Source organism: Helianthus annuus, chromosome 5, assembly GCF_002127325.2.
Source record: "Helianthus annuus cultivar XRQ/B chromosome 5, HanXRQr2.0-SUNRISE, whole genome shotgun sequence".
Taxonomy (NCBI): Eukaryota; Viridiplantae; Streptophyta; class Magnoliopsida; order Asterales; family Asteraceae; genus Helianthus; species Helianthus annuus.
Genome location: NC_035437.2, coordinates 175,771,769 through 175,785,168, shown reverse-complemented (window position 1 = coordinate 175,785,168; position 13,400 = coordinate 175,771,769). Strand labels below are relative to the sequence as shown.

The 13,400-nt window shown below is 36.9% G+C and overlaps 2 protein-coding genes across 3 annotated transcripts; one reads left to right on the top strand and one right to left on the bottom strand.

Annotated features, from left to right (window-relative positions):
• Window positions 1–698: 698 nt before the first annotated feature.
• On the bottom strand, window positions 699–4,672 carry LOC110942333. The gene is made up of 4 exons (XM_022184086.1): window positions 4,541–4,672; window positions 2,233–4,463; window positions 1,850–2,099; window positions 699–1,765 (listed from the first exon to the last, which is right to left on the bottom strand). Exons 1-4 carry the CDS (start codon window positions 4,614–4,616, stop codon window positions 840–842), a joined length of 3,483 nt encoding a protein of 1,160 aa, XP_022039778.1. The 5' UTR covers window positions 4,617–4,672; the 3' UTR covers window positions 699–839.
• Window positions 4,673–5,018: 346 nt separating this feature from the next.
• On the top strand, window positions 5,019–9,981 carry LOC110942334 (pentatricopeptide repeat-containing protein At5g55840). Of its 2 annotated transcripts, XM_022184089.2 has the most exons (4): window positions 5,019–5,341; window positions 5,437–8,798; window positions 9,573–9,656; window positions 9,745–9,981. In XM_022184089.2, the coding sequence occupies exons 1-2, from the start codon at window positions 5,236–5,238 to the stop codon at window positions 8,694–8,696; spliced, it is 3,366 nt and encodes a 1,121-aa protein (XP_022039781.1). In that variant the 5' UTR covers window positions 5,019–5,235; the 3' UTR covers window positions 8,697–8,798; window positions 9,573–9,656; window positions 9,745–9,981. The 2 variants fall into 2 exon arrangements, with proteins under 2 accessions (XP_022039781.1, XP_022039779.1); XM_022184087.2 differs by lacking the exon at window positions 9,573–9,656.
• The last annotated feature ends 3,419 nt before the right edge of the window (window positions 9,982–13,400 follow it).

Below are 13,400 nucleotides of genomic sequence, written 5' to 3'. Positions count from 1 at the left end.
AAAGGACCTCGAAGTGAAAAGGTTGAAGATAGTTTTAGGGGTTACCTGGGTTTTGTGTGTAATGTATATGCTGTTTGGATGAAAGTTGTACCTTCTTACCCCATTGACTTTTTTTTGTCAAAATTATTGTAAATGGTCAGTGGGGATGTCTTTTGTAACCAATATTATGCTAATGAAAAGAAGTTACGTTTCGCCTATCCACAAGTTATGTTTCGCCTATCCACAAGTTACGTTTTCGCTATCGGACAACTTACGTTTTGTCTTGTGTTTAGTATAAAGCTAATCAAAACAAGTTACTTTGTGTTTGTCTATCGGACATCTAACGTTTTGCCTATCGGACAACTAACCAAACCAAAAGACACTTCAAACATTCAAAAGCATTACCTGGAAACAAACATGCCCTGAACAAAACAGACATGGCCTAAACAAGACACTTCAAACATTCAAAACCATTACCTGGAAACAAACATGCCCTGAACAAAACAGACATGGCCTAAACAAGACATGGCCTAAACAAAACATGACCTAAACAATAAGACAAATTACCTGGATACAAAACTGATGGCCTAAACAAAACATGACCTAAACAATAAGACACATTACCTGGAAACAAAACTGATTACCTAAACAAAAACACACATTACCAAAGCAAAAGACACTTCAAACATTCAAACATTACATAAAGTAGCATCCAAAAGTACAATATCTTAGTTAAGTTACCAAAAGATCAGCACTTAGTTAAGTTACATAAAGTTACCAAACATTACATAAAGTAGCATAACATTACATACTAAACCAAAAGACACTTCAAACACTACAAAAGCTAACAAGGTAACAGTCTAAAGATCAGCAGTTTGTGAAGCAGTTTGACTAGGCTTGGCTCCTCTTCCACCCCTGCCACCTCTACCAGCCTTGGCTCCTCTTCCACCCCTGCCACCTCTTCCAGCCTTTGCCCCTGTTCCACCCCTCCCACCTCTTCCAACATTGGTTGTTTGAGACTGACCTTGACCTGCAGTTTGACCCTGAGGTTGAGATGTTGTTTGACTCTGAGCTTGAGTTGCACCCTGACCCTTGCAGCTCCTTTTATTATGCCCAACATTCCCACATTTCTTGCAAGTTTTAGGCACTCCTTGCCTTGTCATTTTCCCCTTCTTGTCTATCATAAGCTCAGAAATCTCCACCTCTGACTTCTTCCTTTTCTTCTTGGGCCTTCCAACTGGAGTATGATGAATTGGAGGGATAAGGGTTGTTGGGCATTGTGAAGGTGTCCAGTACTCTCTCCCACTGATAGGTTCAATTGTGTGCATGTAAACATCCTTCCATGTTTGAAGCCAATAAACCTTATCAACCCATGACTCTAAAACACCTACATTCATACCATTCCTTGCCATATCCCATATGGCAGCTACACCATGTTTACATGGCATACCTGTTAACTGCCACTTTCTGCATGTGCAGGTTCTCTCATTAACATCTACCTTGCACTGATCAGCATATCCACCAGTAACCTGGAATCTACCCCTACCAGCCATCATCACTGAATACTGACTTGCATCAGCCTTGATTTCATCAAACACTCTTGTAGCATATGGAGTCAAAGGTCCATTACTTTTAGCTATTACTTTGTGAACCACAACAATTTTTTTCATCAGATATTCTCTGATAAACTCAAGACAGGTGATTATTGGTTTGTCCCTCCCCTTTACAAGCTGGTTGTTGAATGACTCACACATGTTATTCAATAAGACATCAGTCTTGGCCCTACCTGTCAAACAGAACATTCAAACAGAACATTGAATATTTAAAACAAAACAAAAAAACTGTTAATGTGTAATGAAACAAACCAAACCTGTGAAATGTGATCTTGCCCAGGATGTTGGTGGAATCTGGCTTAACCAGTCAAACAAGTCATTGTCAAGCAGTCTTATGGCATTCATCTTTCTGTTAAACTGTGGCTTTGTGGTAGCACATGCAGCATCCCATAACATTTCTTTGAATAAATTGCCACTCCATCTTGGTTTCATATTCTCGTGGATGTGTCGTAAACAGAACCTATGCTCTGCCAATGGGAATATCTTTGCCAGTGCTGGTATTAATCCCTATTATGCACACATGACAATGTTAATTCAAACCAACACTGCTTAATACACAGACTGCATAAGTAATCAAAACTGCATAACTAATCAAGACTACATAAAGTAATGAAGACTGCATAACTAGTAAAGAACTAACCTTTTGTCTATCAGATATGAATGTGAAGTATGACTGTTGATCAAGACCTAAGTCATCTCCAAGATTCCCTAAGAACCACTCCCAACTGCTTTTAGTTTCAGCCTCAACTATTGAGTATGCAACAGGGTATATCCCGTTGTTTGAATCAATTCCAACAGCTGACAGTACTTGCCCAGGGAATGGGCCCTTCATGAAACACCCATCTAATCCTAAAATATTCCTCCCATTTACCTTGAACCCTTCTTTGAGAGCACCCAAACATATGTAAATTCGCCTGAACTGTCTTGTTGGACTAGCAGGGTTGCACTCCCTTTCCACATCTATCTTAACTGTTGTGCCAGGATTGGATCTAAGGAGCTCTTCACAATATTCCCTTAAAATAGAGTATTGAGCTTTGAAATCACCTTCTATTCTGTGTAAAGCCATTACCTTTGCCCTGAATGTCTTCTGCAAACTTAACTGAATCTGATTCTTCTTCTCCAAATGATCTTGAAGTGCCAACAGTGGAATTCCTGGGTTGGAAGCTAATATGCTCTCCACTTCTCTTGCTACAGCAGATACAATGTATAACCTAACCTTTCTTGTGGTCAAACAAGTATGATTATCAAGGAAAGTTTTTACACACCATGGATGTTCATCTCGAGATCTGGAAACATGAAGAACCCATTCACATGTGGGCTTTGGAAACCTAACCTTTTTTTGGTGCTTTAACCTTTTTTTTGGTGGTTGGGAAGTAGGGTTAGATGTATTTAATACATCAACATCAACATCCCCATCCCCTGTTGAAGATTCCCCATCTTTTTCACTGGGCCCACTCATATTTGCAAAATCCCCAAACTGCCCTTCTGGTGGTTGCATGCCTTGTAAATCAGGATTCACACCATGACAAACCACCCTAAATCTTCTATTATCATTCCTTCTTATTACCAACTGCCTTCTTGAGTCCAAAGCATGTTTTTTAACCATCTGCTTCAAGTCTTCTTTGTTAGTAAATAACTGCCCAACATAGAATGGCCCTCTTCCACCCCTGACCCCCTTTCTCCTCTTTCTCATCTTCTTCAGGCCCTTCTTTAAGGGAGGGTCATTTTCATCAGCACTTGCAAAGTCTTCAAGGTCAATCTCAGTGGTTTCCTCTGCATTTTCTTCTTCATCATTCTGATTGTCTTCATCATCTTGATTTTCTTGGTCATTACCTTCTATTTCAACAGCTGCTCTAAATGTATCCATATCCACTTCAAGTTCTTGAATCATATTATGTTTATCAACATTGTAATCTAACTCATCACCATCATCATTATTGTTTTTACCAACCTTTTCACCTTCATGCTCTCTTTGGTCATCATCCTCATCCGTATTTGGTGGCTCATGTTCCATCCTGTAATCCGGATCATCAGAATCCTCTTCATCATCAGTAAACTTCAAAGATGATGAATCAGTATCTTCTGCACTTGCATTTACAGTATCCTGCACATCTACTTGTTCAATATCTTTACCATTTTGATTATCCTGCTCATTTTGTTCACTATCTTCTGCACTTGCATTTACAGTATCCTGCACTTCTATGTCATTTACAGCATCATCTCCTAAGTTAATACCCCCTTCTAAGTCATTCACACCTAAGTCATTTCCATCTTCTATGTCATTTACACTGTCATCTCCTAAGTTAATACCACCTTCTAAGTCATTCACACCTAATTCATTTACATCATTCACACCTGATTCATTTACATCATTCACACCTGATTGGCCACTATCATCCAACCACCCAATTGCAAGTCTTCTAACACAATGTCTAGGTTTAGCTCTAGCTCTAACAGGAACATTCCCAACTGATGGTGCATCTTCAGCAATTTCTTCAATTACCACATTTGATGTTGATTTAGGTGGTGACAGGAAATATGTATCAAGTTTTGTGACCCAATGTTCAACATAAACCTCAATCTCTCTAATCCTACCAACATATTGACACATATCTATCACATCCCGATCAGTCCCTAAAGCCCTAATCCCTTCAACCAAACTTTTATCCGGAATCCTATAATGGTAATACACAACTTCATCCTCCGGATAATGCAGCATCTTAAACATCGTGTTAAACTCAATAACTGAGAATTCATCAGCATCTATGTAATCAATATGGTTGCTTTTACCTTTAACATACTTCAATACAGGTTTAACAACAAACTCCCCACCATGGAAGATGTGAATGCTGAACATTGTAGGCTCACCAACTGAAATGAAGTAAAACAGAGTTGAGATTACTGTAAAAGGATTCATGTTAAAACAGAGATGAGATTTAGTTACTTACCATACTCCACATATGGATCGAAATGTTGTCCATAACCACGAATACACCACGTTGAGATGTCGTGAAGATGCGCCATTGTTCTTCGTTCATGTGGATGATGATCGACGGGATGATTCAGGTGGAATTGTGAGAGCGAGTGAATGATTTGGGGGTGAAAATAGGGTTTAATGGAGGTTGGTGGCATTAATAAAGGTGGAATTAAGGCAGGAGAAGTTAAATGGACGAAAATACCCCTCACGTGGACTGCACGTGAGGAGACTTAACAGCACAGTTAACAGACATCCAAAAAATGGACTCAAATGGTTAAAGAAATTGCTTATAGGGACTCAGGTCGTTAAACTTTTTGCTTTTGGACTCAACTAGTTAAAACACATAAAACACAGGGACTCAAAAAGTAATTTACCCTTTAATAAATAAACGGACACAAACGAATTTCCGCAGAAGAGTTGACTAACTATTCGCCAAACCTTTGGTTCCTTTCCAAGTTCCAACCCTACACAAACCCCTTCACTTTCGTTTGCTTCATGTGCAAAACAAAACTGTGAGCATCCTCTGTTCACACCTGCTCTGAATTGGAGCATTAAAACCATTTTCCTGCTTGTTTCCTCCACCTGTTCAACACCCCCAAATCAACATATCAATTTCACCATTCCCACCTTCAATCATACCGAATTCACCTTCAAGAAACACCAATTATGTCACACACTTCCAAAATCTTCTCATTCTCGAAGAAAGCTACAACCTTTCGGCACTTCTCCCACATGGGTATCCTCAAAACTTCAAGAAACTCCCTTAAAGACGGTAAAGTTCTCTCCTTTTTACGTTTCTTTGGTTAATTATCTCACTATGTTTAGCATAAATTGAAGTATTCTTTATGGGTTTTTGTAAAAACCTAGGTTTGGAACTGGAGAACAGTATCTATGCAATTCTAACAATCAACAGATGGGAATCTTTAAACCAAATGAATTACAAAAGGGTTTCACTCAGGCAAGTTCATGGAAGACTAGCTTTAAAGTTTCTTAATTGGGTAATCAAGCAACCCCCTTTTCAAGAATTGAAAAATCTTACTTACATATACTGTATAACTGTTCATATATTAGTGAAATCAAGGATGCATGCTTCTGCTAAATCGATTTTAACCCGTTTATCCGACATGGGTATTGGTCCAAACTCCATTTTTTCGGTTTTGATGGAGACGTACCCGCTTTGTAAATCGAATCCCGCTGTTTTCGACCTTTTGATTAGGGTTTACTTGCGAGAATCTTCGGTTAAAAGTGGTTTGGAGATTTTTCGTTTGATGGGGATTCGAGGGTTTAACCCGTCGGTTTATACTTGCAACATGATTTTATCCGCAATGGGCAAAGAAGATTATACGAAAGCTTGGTTGTTTTTTAAAGAAATGCTTTCGTTGAACGTATGCCCGAATGTTGCTACTTTTAATATACTTGTCGATCTTCTTTGCGTTAATGGGAACTTTAAGAAAGCTCGGCATCTTGTTCGGAAAATGGAAGAAAGCGGTTGTGTACCGAATTTAGTTACTTACAATACGTTGCTTAAGTGGTATTTCAAAAAGGGAAGATATAAGGCGGCGTTAGAGTTGATTGATCACATGGGTCACAAGGGACTTGAGGCGGATGTATGTACATATAACATGTTGATCGAAAATTTATGTAAAAATAATAGGAGTGCGAAAGGTTATTTGTTGTTGAAAAAAATGAGAAAAAAACCGCTTTTCCCAAATGAGGTCACTTATAATACTCTCATAAAAGGGTTTGTTAAGGAAGGTAAATTGAGGGTTGCGGTTTATGTTTTCAACGAAATGTTAAACTTTAAAATCTCCCCAAATATTGTAACGTATAACTCTTTGATCGATGGTTATTGTCGAGAAAATAGTTTCAAAGAAGCTACGGAACTTTTGAATGAAATGGAAGCAAGGGGATTAAGGCCTAACGAAGTTAGTTATGGAGTTATTTTGAATGGATTATGTAAACTCGGAGAGTTAGATCTAGCTTATAGTCTTTTAGAAAGCATGAGAATGAACGGAATTGTCGTTGACCGTATTTCATATACGATGTTGGTCAAGGGGTTTATCGAAAGTAGAAGGTTTAGAGAAGGTGTGCAAGTTCTTGATAAAATGATCCAACACGGTATCGATGCGGATGTCGTTACGTATGCGGTACTCATAAATGGATTTTGTAGAGACGGGAAGTTTAGAACCGCAAAGGAGTTGATGAGTAAAATGTATAAATCGGGCGTGACACCGAACAAAGTGATGTATTCGACGTTGGTTTATGATTATTGCAGCCATGGAATGGTAAACGAAGCGATGCAAATTTATAAGATTATGAGTTTTACTGGCGTTGACCCGGATCTTTTCTTGTGTAATACGTTAGTTGACTCGCTTTGTAAAAGTCAAAGGGTCGAAGAGGCAGTGGAGTTCTTGAAACACATGGGTAGAATTGGTGTTTTCCCTAATACCTCAACTTTCAACTTCATTATTAACCGCTATGTACGTATCGGAAACGGGTTAAAAGCGTTTGACTTTTTTGAGGAAATGGTCAAACTTGGTCAACACCCTAGTTCTCATACATACGGAAGTTTACTAAAAGCACTTTTTTACGGTGGGAATTTTGAAGAGGCGAGAAAATTCTTGAATGATATTCGATCTATTCCATATGCGTTAGATGCGGTTTCTTACAATATGTTAATGGCAGAAGCTTGTAAATCCGACAACTTACAAGCTGCGGTTTTCTTATTGAAAGACATGGTCCGTAACAATGTGATTCCCGATAGTCATACATATACATGTCTACTTGGCAGTTTGTGTAAGAAGGGTAAAATGGTCATTTCCATTCTTCTTTCGGAAAAATGGATGGAGAAAGGTGCTCTTTTGCCGAACGTGGTAACGTACACGTGCTTAATCGATGGACTTTTTAAAGCTGGCCAACAAAAGACCGCTGCTTTTTACCATCGAAAGATGATGTCAGAGGGTCTGTCTGCCGATACGGTTCTACTCAATGTACTTATGGATGGTTATTCGAGAATGGGAAACATGTCTATGGTTTACGGTTTATTTTCTAGTATGAAAGATGGACGTTTGTCACCTAATTTGGCGACATACAACATTCTCTTACATGGGTACGCAAAACAGGGTGATATATCAAGATGCTTTGAAGTATACGGTGCCCTTTTGAGAAACGGTTTTGTTCCCGATAAAAGAACATGTCATGCACTACTTTATGGAATTTGTAAGGCGGGTATGCTTGATTTCGCTTCGAAAATGTTGAAAAACATGATCTTGAAAGGCGTGCCTCCTGATAAGTACACACTTGATATGATAATCTTGAAATGCAGCGAAAAACGTCAGATTGTGAAAGCTTTTGAATTTTTGGATATTTTGAACGTGTTAAGAGTTTCGCCCGATCAAGATACGTTTAATATCATTCTTAAAGGAATTAAAGAAACGTATGGTTGCCGGCCGTCGATTATGTTTCTCAATGAGATGTTGGAAAAAGGTTTTATTCCTAGTGAAAAACAAGTTGTTCGGTTAATTACTGATATGTGTAAAGCGGGAGACGTTAAAGGGGCAAATAAGCTAAAAAATGAAGTTAAATCGTTTGGTATGATATCAAGTAATGTAGCCGAAAGTGCCATGGTTCGTGGGCTTGCACAAAAAGGAAAACTTGAAGAAGCCCTTTTGGTTCTTGATTGTATGCTTAGAGGAAAACTCGTTCCGACAACCGCTACCTTTACAACGTTAATTCATTCTTTTTGCAAAAAACGCGAGTTTAAAGAGGCGTTGAAGTTAAAACACGTTATGGAAATCCATAACGTTAGAATTGATGTTGTGACGTACAATGTTTTAATAACCGGTTTTTGTGAAAGTGGTGATCCGGTCGAAGCGTTGAAGCAATACAAAGAAATGAAGGAAAGAGGCATTTGTCCAACGGTCAACACGTTTTGTGTTATAATGGAGTCTTTTTGCGATAAAAATGATTTCCCAGACGGGAAAATGATTTTAAATGATTTATGTGAAAGGGGTTTGCTATCCGAAGACGAGGTCACTCAAGATACGGCGAATAGTTTTATCGTTGCGTTGAAGAAGTTGAACGTTTTAAAGCACAAAAAGAATAGAACCTGTTTCAGAAACGGTTGATCAGATCCACGGGCTTGCCTAAACCTTCAATGTTAAAGGCTCGTGATTGTGGACAGTTTTGGAGCTACTCGAGACTTCTCTACCTCATGGAATACGTCGAAGGTAATTTTTTAGTTCAAACTAATTTAATGCTTTCTTAGAGCTAGAAATTTTGACCCGTTTACTTCTGAATGGGTTGATTTGAGTTGTGTTTTATCTCAAATGGGTTGAATTGCCAAACCTCCTTTTTAAAGGCATACGCGCCCCTAATTAGTTTTTGTCAAGATTTTTAGATAGTTCTTAAACAATATTATTTTTTTAAGGCAAATTGGAAAATAATAATCCAATCTTTCTGAAATTGGCCGATAATAATCCCAAGTCAGTTATTAGCCAATAATAATCCGACCTCCTCCAACTTTTTTGTAAAATAGTCTGCCGTTAAAATAAGCTTTAACGGAGTTAAGTGTTTTTCCGAATTACAAACCGATGTTTAGGGCTTTTGATCAGAACCAGGTTACGAGTCGATTGATGCAAAACTTACCTCGAAATTGTGTTCAAAATGGCTTGAATTTTTTTAACTGGAAGTTAAACACCCGAATTGAAGCACCGTTTTCGTGGGTTGGGGGCAGCATTTCGAGGTAAGTTTTACATCAATTGACTCGTATCCTCGTTCTGATCAAAAGCCCTAAAACATCGGTTTGTAATTCGGAAAAAAACTTAACTCCGTTAAGCTTATTTTAACGGCGGTCTATTATACAAAAAAATTGGACGAGGTCGGATTATTATTGGCTAATAACTGACTTGGGATTATTATCAGCCAATTTCAGAATGATGGGATTATTATTTTCCAATTTGCCTTATTTTTTTAATCACAATGACAAATGTTTTTTTTTTTAGAAATGGACAAGAAAGTGTTCCAAGGTGAACCGAAATCTGTCCTGGCCCGTTTCAACCCGATCCATTTGACATTTTATCCAACTCGTAATACGTTCTCATCTTGCCACCTCTGTTTTTTAACTGCATGCCTAATATTAATAGATCTTTCTCTCTGACTCTCTGTGTTTTGTAGGAGATTCTGCAATGCATAGTGAATTTTAACAACGTTCACAATGATCGTCGGGTTGTCCTTTACTTGAACGACTGTGACTGTGGAGAGAAACGTTGTGTTGATAAGGCTGGCGGCGATTAAGGTTAAAAATCATTTGCGAAAAGTCAGCCTCAAGGACGTGGCTGCGGAATTTCTGATGAGAGTATTTTCTTCTTGTAAATGGCTATATTTAAAGAAATTTGATGATTTTTGCAATAATACAGTTTCTGTAATCAAGTTTAACAATGTATCTGTCTATATAAAATAAAAAAGGTAAATGTTTAAAAGGTGCTTGGTGGTCAGCCCAAGCTGATCCGACCCATTTTGATTAGGAAAAATTACAAGTTTTGTCCTTTATCTTAATACCACTTATCAGACGGTGTCCTTTTTAACGAATTTTGACAAGTTTTGCCCTTTATAAGGAATTTTGTTGCACGTTTTGTCCGTTAGGCTTAACCCAGTTAGATTTTCTTGTTAAATCTTGTCACCCAAGGGTATTTTAGTCTTTTTACCCATTTATTTCAATAGTCAAACCTAAAATATTTTGTTTTATTCTTTTAAATAATATTAAACAAATGGGTGAAAAGACTAAAATACCCTTGGGTGACAAGATTTAACAAGAAAATCTAACTGGGTTAAGCCTAAAGGACAAAACGTGCAACAAAATTCCTTGTAAAGGGCAAAACTTGTCAAAATTCGTTAAAAATAAGCGGTATTAAGATAAAGGACAAAACTTGTAATTTTTCCTTTTGATTAAAGTAAATCATGATCTTTTTGACACGTTTCTTAACCTGTCCATTTTGGCAGCTCTAATTTTTTCTAGGATCTGTATGTGTTTGTGCCTTATCGTTTACTTTCTAGCTTTAGTTATTTAATCTGTTACTTTTAACTAGGGTCGTCTCCGAGAATGTTTAAAAAAAGTTTGGGTCCTTGGCGAGAGGAAAAACCAGGCCCTACCCGTCCTAGTAAAACAAGAATTCAGGGCCGTTGCGTTGTTGCGCCACTCAACAATTCGATCAAACCCTTTTCAAAATCTCACGTTGTTGCTGTTGCATCACTCAGACCCGCGTCGCGGAGGTTTAGTCTGTGCTTGTGGGGGTCTAGGACTATCTCTTCACTAAGGAACAACAAAAACTGATGGTTAGTGAGTGGGAAGGAGGAGATGAGAGAGTTAGGGAGAGATAAATATGTGAACAGGAAAGTGGGGATAGAAGAGACTAGAGAGTATGTGTTGGGCCAATGGATGACACGGTCATTCTTACAGGGATGAGCTCGGTATCAACCGGTACTGAAAATCTCTAAAAATGGGTATTGGTACCGAAAATACATGATACGGTTTGGTACCGGTACGGACATGTATTTGAAGGAAAAAATCGGTAAATATTTGTACCGAAATGCCAAAAGTTCGGGAAATTCAGTATCGGTACCCAGTGGCGAAGCTTGAAAATTTCCACAGGGGGGTCGGAAGTCACCGAACCTAAAAATTCTATATAAGTAATTTTTTTATTTATAAAACCAGGGGGTCGAAAACCTATATACCTAAAAAATTATATACGAAACGTACATATATAACACTACTGAGCGAAAAGTTAGGAGGATCGGGTGCCCCCTGGCCCCTTGAAAGCTACGACCCTGTCGGTACCGTTACCATTTGCTTATCCTGTAGGTACCGGTACCATTTGCTTATCCCTAGGCAGGATTGATGTTCATGGTCAAGTTTGGCCGGGTTCAACTTGAAGTTTAGGTCGAACGGCTTACTATGGTTTTGTCAAACCAGCTGAGCTAGGCAGGTCAAGTTAGTTACCATTTTAGAGGTTCGACAATTTAGGTTTAGTGTTTCGTACGGATTCTTTTAATTCATAAATTAGCTAGTTTTATTTAAATTTTTATATAAAGGTGCTCATAAATATAATACATATACATAGTTGTATATTCTAAAAGATAAATGAATAGAAAAGGTTATACCGTTGGTGTAACTGCCTGGTTTCAAGTTCAAACCTGTTAAACCGTCAAAACCAAGCTGTGAGCCGAACCACATAACCTCAAACCACCTGACTTTCTTCAATATAAATATCAAAGTGATGATTCAAGTTTAAGCATGTTGATTGTCGTCGGCCATGGTTCGTTCAAAACATCATCTTAACAATAATGATAGAAAACTGAAGTTTATTCTACAAACATTTCATCAAACAATCAAATCTTTGTCACAATACTGTTTACTTTAAAAGATTACCACATATACGTATAACCATGCGCCAAAATTAAGTGTCGAGAGATCTCACCGAGTCAATAGCCTTTAATTTCACTAAACGCAAACATTCTACGTTGAATATTCTTCAATCCAGAATTCAAAACAACAATAACAAAGTGATCCAACTCCACGTACTGCAAACGTGGGAGGACCCCATTACCTGCGTTAGGCAAACTGAACCCTTTAACCTAACCAGTCCTGTCACTATCCTTGGTCTTGTATTTATTGTAGCAACAATTATCATTAGTTTTAGTTGATTACTTTATCACTAACCTTTTCATGAAAACTTTCTATACAAAGAAATATGGTTTTTAGTTACTCAACTTAGACAGAAATAATATTATTCTATCAGTTACCCCACTAGGTAGCTTTACAGATCATAAATTAGCATATGCTTTGTTTAAAAGTAAAGAAAAGTTTATTACAATCAAGATAGAATATTATGTCTTTGGTTTGGAAATCTTGTTATTTGGTTTTAGTATTGATGCGTATAATCCTTAGGTTATAAATATATACATTCTTGCCTTTTTAATATTATATATTTTCGTGTCTGATTTGTTTATTATACAGATTGGTCCAAGAAAAGTTTTAGTGACAGCAGCTCTGCATATAAAATATCAAGTAAAATAATCTAGTTTTGTTCTATTTATTATTATTATTATTATTATTATTATTATTATTATTATTATTATTATTATTATTATTTTATTATTGTTATTATTATTCCATGATAAGGCTATGCTTTATGCACGTTTTTCTTAACATTATAGTGTGCCCCCGACTGCTAGGGGGCCTATAAATTATTTGTTTTATCGTTTAGGTAGTGCATGTGTCATGTGTCCATTAACATAATAATAATAAGAGTAAAATGCTAAAATATTAGATGAATTTAGGCCACTTTTACTACCTTAGTTTAAAAAAGAAAATTTTGTATTTAGGTATTTAAGATTTCATTTTTGTTGTCATTTTCATCTGATTGACAAATTGAGTTAGAATTTTCTGTTAACTTCTCTCATTTTTGTTGTTTTCCTCATTTAATTAAAATATATTATGGCATAAAATGCTGATTATACCCTTCATTCAAATTAGGAAAACGACAAAAAGGGAGGAAGTTAACAAAAAATCTTAACTTAGTTCACCAATTGAATGAAAATGGAAATAAAAATGAAACTTCAGAAGCTAAGATACAAAACATTTCATTTTTGGGTTGAAGTGACAAAAATAGCCCAAACTCAGAGACCATTTTATTATTTTACACTAATAATTATCAAATAGTCTCAAGAAAACATAAATAATTTGAAAAAGGTAAACATTAAGAAATAAGATAAAACAATTCTTTCTTTATAGTGATATTTATAATTATATTATATATATAGTGTTGATAAAT

Bases quoted from the DNA above. Each gene is read 5' to 3' on its own strand.
- LOC110942334 (XM_022184087.2), top strand. From the start codon at position 5,236: ATGTCACACACTTCCAAAATCTTCTCATTCTCGAAGAAAGCTACAACC. The intron at 5,342-5,436 runs GTAAAGTTCTCT...GTAAAAACCTAG, and splicing joins AAGAAACTCCCTTAAAGACG to GTTTGGAACTGGAGAACAGT.
- LOC110942333 (XM_022184086.1), bottom strand. From the start codon at position 4,616: ATGGCGCATCTTCACGACATCTCAACGTGGTGTATTCGTGGTTATGGA. The intron at 4,464-4,540 runs GTAAGTAACTAA...ACTTCATTTCAG, and splicing joins CGATCCATATGTGGAGTATG to TTGGTGAGCCTACAATGTTC. The intron at 1,766-1,849 runs GTTTGGTTTGTT...TCTGTTTGACAG, and splicing joins GGCAAGATCACATTTCACAG to GTAGGGCCAAGACTGATGTC.